The 9,201-nt window shown below is 34.4% G+C and overlaps 1 protein-coding gene across 1 annotated transcript; it reads right to left on the bottom strand.

Moving 5' to 3' along the window:
* Positions 1-2,337: 2,337 nt before the first annotated feature.
* On the bottom strand, positions 2,338-7,275 carry HELRODRAFT_185138 (hypothetical protein). Its single transcript, XM_009030698.1, has 12 exons — positions 7,233-7,275; positions 7,007-7,134; positions 6,631-6,727; positions 4,542-4,709; positions 4,295-4,417; positions 4,083-4,149; positions 3,914-4,007; positions 3,708-3,786; positions 3,193-3,297; positions 2,904-3,016; positions 2,665-2,795; positions 2,338-2,641 (listed from the first exon to the last, which is right to left on the bottom strand). Exons 2-10 carry the CDS (start codon positions 7,102-7,104, stop codon positions 2,987-2,989), a joined length of 861 nt encoding a protein of 286 aa, XP_009028946.1. The 5' UTR covers positions 7,105-7,134; positions 7,233-7,275; the 3' UTR covers positions 2,338-2,641; positions 2,665-2,795; positions 2,904-2,986.
* Between the last annotated feature and the right edge of the window lie 1,926 nt (positions 7,276-9,201).

The raw sequence follows: 9,201 nt of genomic DNA, 5'->3' as shown, positions 1-9,201 counted from the left end.
ACATAAACATACACACATACATATTCGTTTAAATATAATATCCATAATAAAAAATGCTTAAATGGAGAATGACTGCTGTAAATTTGATATAAAAGTTTATGCCATCTAAATATACACTCATTTACATACATACATACATAAACTAATCCACAAACAAACAAACATACAAACAAAAATACAAACAAAAATACAAACAAACATACAAACAAACATACATACAGAAATTTGTTATATTTGTCATCCCTTCTTCTCTTTCTCTCTCTCCTTCCTTTTCTTTCTCTATTTCTCTTTCTTTTTTTCCCTCTTTCCATCTCAGTCATGTCAGTTCACATCATCTCCGCAATTCACATAACTCACGCACACGCACACACACACGCACGCACATCACATTTCATTTCTGCTATAATTTAACTTTTAAAATCTTCCAATTTTAGAGAGTAATTTTCGGTATAATTGCCTGTCGGTCCGTCGGTTATTCGGTCGGTTTTGGCTAATGAACTATCTATCCTTATTTAGAAACATCAGGCCACACCTATTGATATTCGAATCGTCGTCACATCCCTATTTATATAAATGACGCTACCGACGTATTTTTTTCAGATGTAGCACGCAATCAAATAGTTGAGACCTTATTTTAAAATGCGAAAAAGTTTCAAATAAAAAAGATGATGATGATGTCGGTAATGATGGTGATGATATTGTTGTCATCTTCTTCCTCATCCTCTCTTCTTCGTTTTACGACTACTACTACTACTGCCATTGCTGCTGCGGCCGCCACTACTACTACTACTACTACCACCACTACTACTACTACTACTACTACTAAATTTCTTTTATACTATATTCATTATTTACACATTCTTTTTTAGACTATTTTAGTAGTAGTAGTAACAGCAGCAGCAGTAGTAGTAGCAGTAATAGTAGTAGCAGCAGTAGTAGTAATAGTAATATCAACAGTTGTGGTAGTGGTAGTAGTAGAGCTAAAGTTGCAGCAACTTCCATAGCAATATCATTAACGCGATTGATAAGTAGTTGTGGTATTAAACATAATTCGACCTGTCAGCTAAAAATGGCGGGAACTTTTTATTTATAGTTGCATCAAAGACTTAATATGGATTGGCGCCAAAAGCACGTTCCGCCAGTTTTTTGGTCGGCCATTTTTTTTTGTCGGCCATTTTGTTTTTGTTTTTTTTTTCATCGGCTGCTATTTTGTTTTACGATTATCATCAAAGTAATTTTGATTGTTGCCGTTATTGTTATTATAATTAAAAGTATTAGTAGTAGTGGTAGTAATAGCAGTAGTAGTTTTAGTAATAGTAGTAGTAGCAGTATTAGTATTAGTAGTTTTTACTTCATTCGTTTATTCACTCATTCATGCATTTATTCATTCGTTCATTTATTGTCACCACCATCGCAATCATCATCATTATCCTCATTTCAATCTTTCACATTCTCATCGTCATCATCATCACCAACTTCTTTATTTACTTCCGGCAAGAATCTTTTGTCTCTGTCTAAAGCTCACACCTGATGACAAAAAAACTCGAAAAAGAAAAGAAAAAAATAGCAAAGATCATTTTTTTTATTAATTAAAAAATTTGATTTATATTATAGCGCAAAAAGTATTTTTTTTGTTCAAATTTTGTCTGAGCTTTAGTCAGAAACAGACTGATTAAAATTTTTCTTTTATTCACCGATACATTCTTTTCTCAATCTATACACTCAATCATTCATTCATTCATCCAAACGATCACGCATCTATCCATTCATTCATCCATGCATTAATTTATCCACCTACCCACTCAGGTTGGATAGAGCAATATTAAGGCTTAGTAAAGTAATATTGTTTCGGGCAAAAAAAAACACATCTGGTAAGTAATATAAACCAGGAATTAAAACACACACACACAACACATAAACACACACAAGAGCAAACATGTCTTACGCACATATTGGCATGCTTTCGCCTTTTTTATTCGTATATTAACAATTATAAATAACCTATTCATTAGGTATATTTTTGATTCACTTAGGTATTGCACACACACACGCACACACAGACAAACACACACACGCACACAGACAAACACGACGGAAGCACGCACGACACATAAACAAACAGACCTCCAGACAACGGTGATTCCGGCAAACTCACACATTTTGGAAAAAAGAAGGATTTCCGTCTTTCCTGCACAGGTTCCCACTGGCCTACCCGGATACGACACGATGATATAATACGATACGATACGATATGTCGGATACGATACGACGATACGATACGTTTGTACCTTTATGGTAAATTACTTTAAAATTGTCTTTTAATCTTTTATTATGTTTAAATAATAATAGAAATAATAATATCACCATTATTCATTTTTTGAAACTGTTTAACTGAAAGGAAGCAGAACCGCTTAGAGAAGTGTAAATTAAGATAATGAGATGCATAATGATAACAACAACAACAATAATAACAATGAGTCACGTGCAACACAATAACAATAATAATAAAAATATTAATCATCATCATCGTAATAAAAATCATTATTTCAGAACCCAAATGTCAATAAGTAATAACCACTATATCATTACAAATGTAATTAACACACACAGGAGAGAGAGGGAGAAAGAAAGAGAGAGAGAGAGAGAGAGAGAGAGGGAGAGAGAGAGAGAGGAGAGGGAGTAGAAGTATTAAATAAAGAATAATAAATTAATATATAAATAAATAAATTAAAAAAAACGCGAAAGGGAGAAAAGGAAAAGAGAGAGAGAAAGTTAGAAAGAAAAAGAGAGAGAGATAATAAAGGAAGAGTATATTCTCTATGATACATCAATACCGACTTTAAAATTTTAGACCTTGGACTAAGTAAAATGAGAATAAGAGAGAGAGGAGAGAGAGAAAGGGAGAGAGAGAGAGAGAGGGCGAGAGAGAGAAGTAAATAAAAAAGAGAGAGATACTGATGGTAAAAGAGAGAGGCAAGGAAGAGAACTAATGACTCTCCCCTTTCTTTCCTGACACCTGGTGAAAAAAAAATATAAAAAAGTAAAATGAAAGAAAATTGCGATATTATATTACATAAGATTAGAGATATGAACCACTTACAAAATAAACAAACAACAAAGACAACGAAACCAACAAAGACAACGAAACCAACAAAGACAACGAATCAATGACAACAAAGACAAAATAGAGACCCTCTTGAAGTCTGCCATATTGGCCCCTGCATGCAGGCTACCAATGAAACTTAGGTAATCAATTCTCGTTGTGTCTTTGTCTTTCTGATTGGTCTGCACAAATAACTGGAGAAACAGGTGTGTGTGTGTGGGTATGTGTGAGTGTGTGGTGTGAACATGAGAGTGTATGCAATGTGTACCTGTGTATATGTGGTGATATGAGTGAAGCTGATGAGAAATTCTTGCTATGGCTTGTTGTTTTCATTAGTTTGAATGGATAACTAAAAAACTTGATGACAATGCAGTGTGGCGTGGTGTGGTGTTAATAGTATGTACGTGTGCGTGCAGGTGCGTGTGTATAACACAGTTTAGTATTTGTTTGTTCTTATGTGTGTCTAAGTTGAATTTAGTCATATAATAACGATTTGTGTTGGCAGAAAAACGAATTTTTGCTCTATCCATACAGGAACAAGCTTCTCAGCAATGAATAAATGAGATTAAACAAAAAAAAACTAATAAATGAAAGTGAGACTGACAGTTATGTTGGAGACATTTTGGAACTTGACAAACTTCAGAGGTATGACTGAACCTGCCTTGATGTCATCTTCTGTCAATCTAGATTGTCAATCAATCAATCAATCAATCAATCAATCAATCAATCAATCAATCAATCAATCAATCAATCAAACAATCAAACAAACAATCATTGTCAATCAAACAATCAATCGGCCAAGCAACTCACGTCAGCATCTGCACAGGCTCCATTCCCTCGGCAGCATCAAAACTCAAAGTCTTTGGCTGGTTTATGAAGATTTTCACTAATTTCGGACCATTATCTAGAAAATTACCAAAAACACAAAATAAATTATAAAATAACAATAATAATGGATAATAATGATAATTAAACCAACCGGGTGGTCCAAACATCTTGAGAGAATGAATTTTTACTGTTTGATTGAACGCCACTGAGATCAACAGCTGTTATGTGATTGGCGAAAATATCGTGAAATAGCAATGCGAACGGTCGAAAATATTATAAAAAACCAATGTCAGAAGACAAGTGAAAAAAATCCCAAATCAATCAATCAATCAACTAGCTAGCCAACGAAACCAACCAACCAACCTGTTCATCACAATCCGACTCGAGATACCTATCATCCAACTTGAAGGCTCCCTCTAATTTGTGATCATCCGACTCGTTCAGACACTCGCAACCGTTTGGGTCCAAGAACACCATCAAGTCCATCTAGTGAGGAAAATAATAGTTGTCTTCTTTTAGCAAACTAATTAAGTACTTAATTACTAATTTATCAATGTAGTGAAGCATAAACTACGTGGAAAAAAACACAAAAAATATAATAGCCCCCAACCTGACCCTTGACCCCTGTATCATCCCCATCGCCATCTTCACTGTAGTATTTTATAATCTTCTCCTCTAAAGTTCTTGGGTCGGCCCCCTTCATCTGGTCGAGCTTCACTGAGTTTCTGATGAATACAAATGTCGGCATGGCGGCCACCCCATATGAGACAGCTGTATCCTAAAATTAGTGTATATATTCTAAGTGACATAGGTATGAAAGTTGGGTTAAACCACAAAAAATGGAAAAAAAAATTAAAAATCAATCAATCAATCTTCCTTTTGCATCCAGAGACCCGGTTTCCCGAGGTAGGACGTTGTTTTCTTTGCCATCAACTTTTTGCGCCAAATTAGATGATCAGTTGTATTCATTTCATTTAAATTTAGAGCTTTCATGTCTTGCTCGATTGTTTGCGACCAGGACTTTTTTGGACGGCCTTTGGGACGTGTGCCAGGTACTTCAACATCTGCAAGAGAAGTTATGGCACTGTTTCCACTTCATTTGACATGACTAAACCACCGCAGACGGTGTTGCCGGCATTCGTCCTTTATATCATCTAAACCAGCACGACGCAGGATTTCGGTAGTTTTGATGTGGTCCTTTAGACTAATTTGTTGCATCCATCGGAGCATTTTCATGTCGGTTCGTTGAAGTTGTTGTTCCAGTTTGGTTGTCATTGGCCATGTTTCTGCACCATATAACAACACCGGACGTATCACAGATTTATAATGTCTTGATCGTAGTTGTAGTGGGATGTCACGCCGCATCAATATAGAGGCAAGGAGATGCCATTTATTCCAGGCTGCACGTATGCATGCTCGAACGGCAGCTTCAGCTGTTCCAGTACAATCCAGAACATCCCCTAGATATTGAAACGATGTGACTTTCTCTACCTTAATTGCTCCAAAAACATTGCTATTTCGAATTTGTTGTTGTTGATTGATGCAAGCAGGACAAACAAAATTGGACACTTTAGATAAAGTACCAATTATTTTTGAACAACGTTTGTGACACCACTGGTTACACTGCTGACACTTGATTGAATTGTTACCTACACCAGGTTTACAAACTGAACAGGGCCATCGTCCAGTAGCTGTGGATTGGATGGGTTCACCAGTGTTCATTGCTTTGGTTTTGCTGATGTTGACTTTGAATCCATGATCGGCGAGTCTGGTGTTCCAATCTTCAAACATCTGTGCTGCATTCTGCTCAGATGTGGCTGTTAAAACGATATCATCAGCATATATTAGATTCCAAATGTCATCAGTGCGTATCGGTTTTGTGATTTCTTCCATCACAGTTATAAATAACAGTGGACTGAGAATCGAGCCTTGGTGAACTCAAATGCCGATGACAAATGTATCTGTGTTTCCAACCATTGTGCTTACGAAAGTCTTAGTATTTGTATACATTTCCATCACAAGTCAAACAAGATATTCTTGAATGAGTTGTCGACGTAGACTCCACCTGATTGCTTCACGGGGAACTCGATCAAATGCTTTTTCAAGGTCTACAAAATTGTGTGATAGTTGTTGATGCTTTGCGAGGTACTTCTCTTGCATTTACCGAAGGATGTGAATTGCATCAATTGTTGATTTCCCTGCTAGGAAACCAAATTGATAATTTCCGATTGTGATGCACGACGTTAATCTTCTCTCAATGATTTTTTCGACAATTTTCAGGGAGTGTTCTAACAGACATATACCCTGATATGATGAACAGTTCAATGGATCACCTTTGCCTTTGTATAGAGGAACTGTCATGCTATAGTTCCATTCAGTCGGCATTGAGCAATTTCTCCAGATTTCTCAACAAAGTTGTAGTAACGTTTGGATACCTGCAGTACCAGATGCTTTGATAATGTCATTTGTGAGTCCAGAGGGCCCTGCTGCCTTTCCATCCTTCATAGCTTTTAGAGCTCTATAGTGATGTCTGGAATCGGACCTTCGATGGGTGGAGCGTCAAAGTTAACATTGATGGGATTTGTTTCGTTTAACAGACGGTTGAAGTATTCTCTCCACTGTATTCTCTCTACAGTGGAGAAAAAAAAATTAAAAAGACAACAAATATTATTTGCTAAGGTCAGTAAAAACTAACTTACCTGACACATATCGACATCAATCTCAATGAAAGTGGCATTGTTGTATTTTAGGGAGAGTTCTTTGAACTTTGGTTTGATGCCTATGCAGGGTCCACACCTTATTAGTTAGTTAATTAATCATTAAATTAGCAATTAGACAGATGCTGAATGGGGGTTACTTCAAAATGGTTAACCAGCATTAGATTCAAATGGTCAAATAGAAAAATTAATATAGTATTATTATTATAGCAGTCATGTAAATGTAATGTAGTACAATAAAACGCAATTGAATGAATGAATCAGTGGAGTGATTGATTTGAAATAAATGGAAAAGAAACGGCTAGGCAAGCCAAACATTAAAACCAAATATATTGAAAAAGATTAAGCACCCACTCACCAGGTGGCGAAGAAATCAATGATCACTAATTTGTTGCCGGCGTTGGTCAGTGCGACGGGCAGATCGGCGTCGGTCTCGATTTTCACGACGGCAGACATTTTTAAAACAGATTTATGGTGAGATTATTTCTGCAAAAAATGAAATTATTTGAGAAAAAAAGATCATTTAACAAATTTTATTGAATAAAACTGAAAAAAAATTTTGAAATTTCGAGAATTTTGGCTACCGAAAAGACGATTATACGCGCTGTCAGTTTTTACACAATGAACAAAAACACGTTTTAGGGATGGCCGAGTATTAAAATTAAATTAATTAACCAGTTATCATTTATTTGGCGCTAATTATAGGAATAGAAGGTGTGTGGGTTTTTCTGTGGGTATATGTGTTTGTATGTTTGTGTATGTGTGTGTATATAGATTATTTGGAACATTTTGAATAAACTTAGCAAGAAAACCGTAGAAGTCAGTTAGGAATTTTGATTTGAGAGATTTTTACTAATTTTTTCATTTTTTTATTCATTTCGTACTAATATTTTCATAATTTTTTCATTCATACTTTTAATTTTATTCATTTTAATCAATTTTTCACCCCTTTCTTAATTTTATTTATAATTTGTTCGAAGATTCTGTACTGTACCTTATTGCATAGAGGAACCAGCCCAGGTAGAAAAATAAAAAAAAATACCAAATAATAAAAAGAAAATATATAAAAACAATAATACTAACAATTATAAAAAGATTAATAATAATAATAATAATAATAAGACATAAAATCAGAGCGGAACGCCTACATGGAAATCAATTGAAAGAAAGCAGCATACGACGAATCGGCCAACCAATTGTAAACATAAACATAAACACACACGCACACACACACACACACTCACACACACACATACATACATATACATACATTCATAAACACATAAACACATACATACATAAATATCAGTCTAAATGTCACCAACCAAATTTTTAAGCAAGCAACAAGTAACAACCAAGAATCCAATCATAAAAAATATATACAAATATATATATATATATATATAAAGAGAGAGAGATAGAAAGAGTGAGTGAGAGAGAGAAAGAGAGGGAGGGAAAGAGAGAGAGAGAGAGAGAGAGGAAGAGAGACAATATCTTACCATATCATATTTATCATATAATGATCATCACATAACGATTTAACATACTCCGGAAATTCTATATATATATATATATATATATATATATATATATATATGATATATATATGATATATATATATATATGGTATATATATATATATGTATATATTCAGCATCAGCAGCTTAGTTGGATGATAGAAGCTGCAAAGAGCATTGCAAATATATGGCATTTTATACTTATAAAATTATATATATATATATATATATATATATATATATATATATATATATATATATATATATATATATATATATATATATGATGCCTGTTATGGATTGTCGCATATGGCATATAAATGTATATATATATACAGTATATATAGAGAGATGTATGAATGGTATGTATGTATGGATGTATGTATGTTTGTATGTATGTACGAATGTATGTACGTATGGAATGAAATGTTTGCACATCGCATGCGCGTACGTTCGTTGATATTTTAAAATAGAAGAAGCAGCGAGCGATGGAAAATAATAATTTTAGGAAACATATTTCTGTGAAATCCGTCATTTAAATTAGGGAAACGTTAGTTGAGTTGGACATTTTCTGGCCCCAGCAAGTTGGTTTTATCAATTGGCGTTATGGTGGTTTTGTTGAATTTGTTGATTTTGGAATAGTTCATTTTTCCATTTTTTAAAATGTAAGATGTTTATTTTTTACATACTATAATGATTGCTATACTTATGTGATTGTTATCGTTTGGATTTCAAAACCGCAATTCGGAACGAAACGAAACCATTTCGTTTCATTTCGTTATGTTAATTTAAATAGGATGTATTGTGTGTGTGTGTTTCAATCAATCAATCAATCAATCAATTAGCTTATAAAGCGCTATTTCCGCGATGTTCAACAGCGCTCCTCAATGAATTTTGAAAACAGATGGGTCTTGAGATCCGCTCTGAACTTCGCAAGCGATGGAGAAATAGTTAGAGAAGTAGGCAGAGAGTTCCAGAGAAAAGGACCAGAAAAAGCAAAAGCAGATTGGCAAAAGAGTGTTTAACACGAGTAAGA

The sequence above is a fragment of the Helobdella robusta genome (assembly GCF_000326865.2).
Source record: "Helobdella robusta unplaced genomic scaffold HELROscaffold_7, whole genome shotgun sequence".
Classification (NCBI taxonomy): domain Eukaryota; kingdom Metazoa; phylum Annelida; class Clitellata; order Rhynchobdellida; family Glossiphoniidae; genus Helobdella; species Helobdella robusta.
Note: the sequence above shows the minus strand (reverse complement) of the source record. Positions and strands in the feature narration are given on the sequence as shown.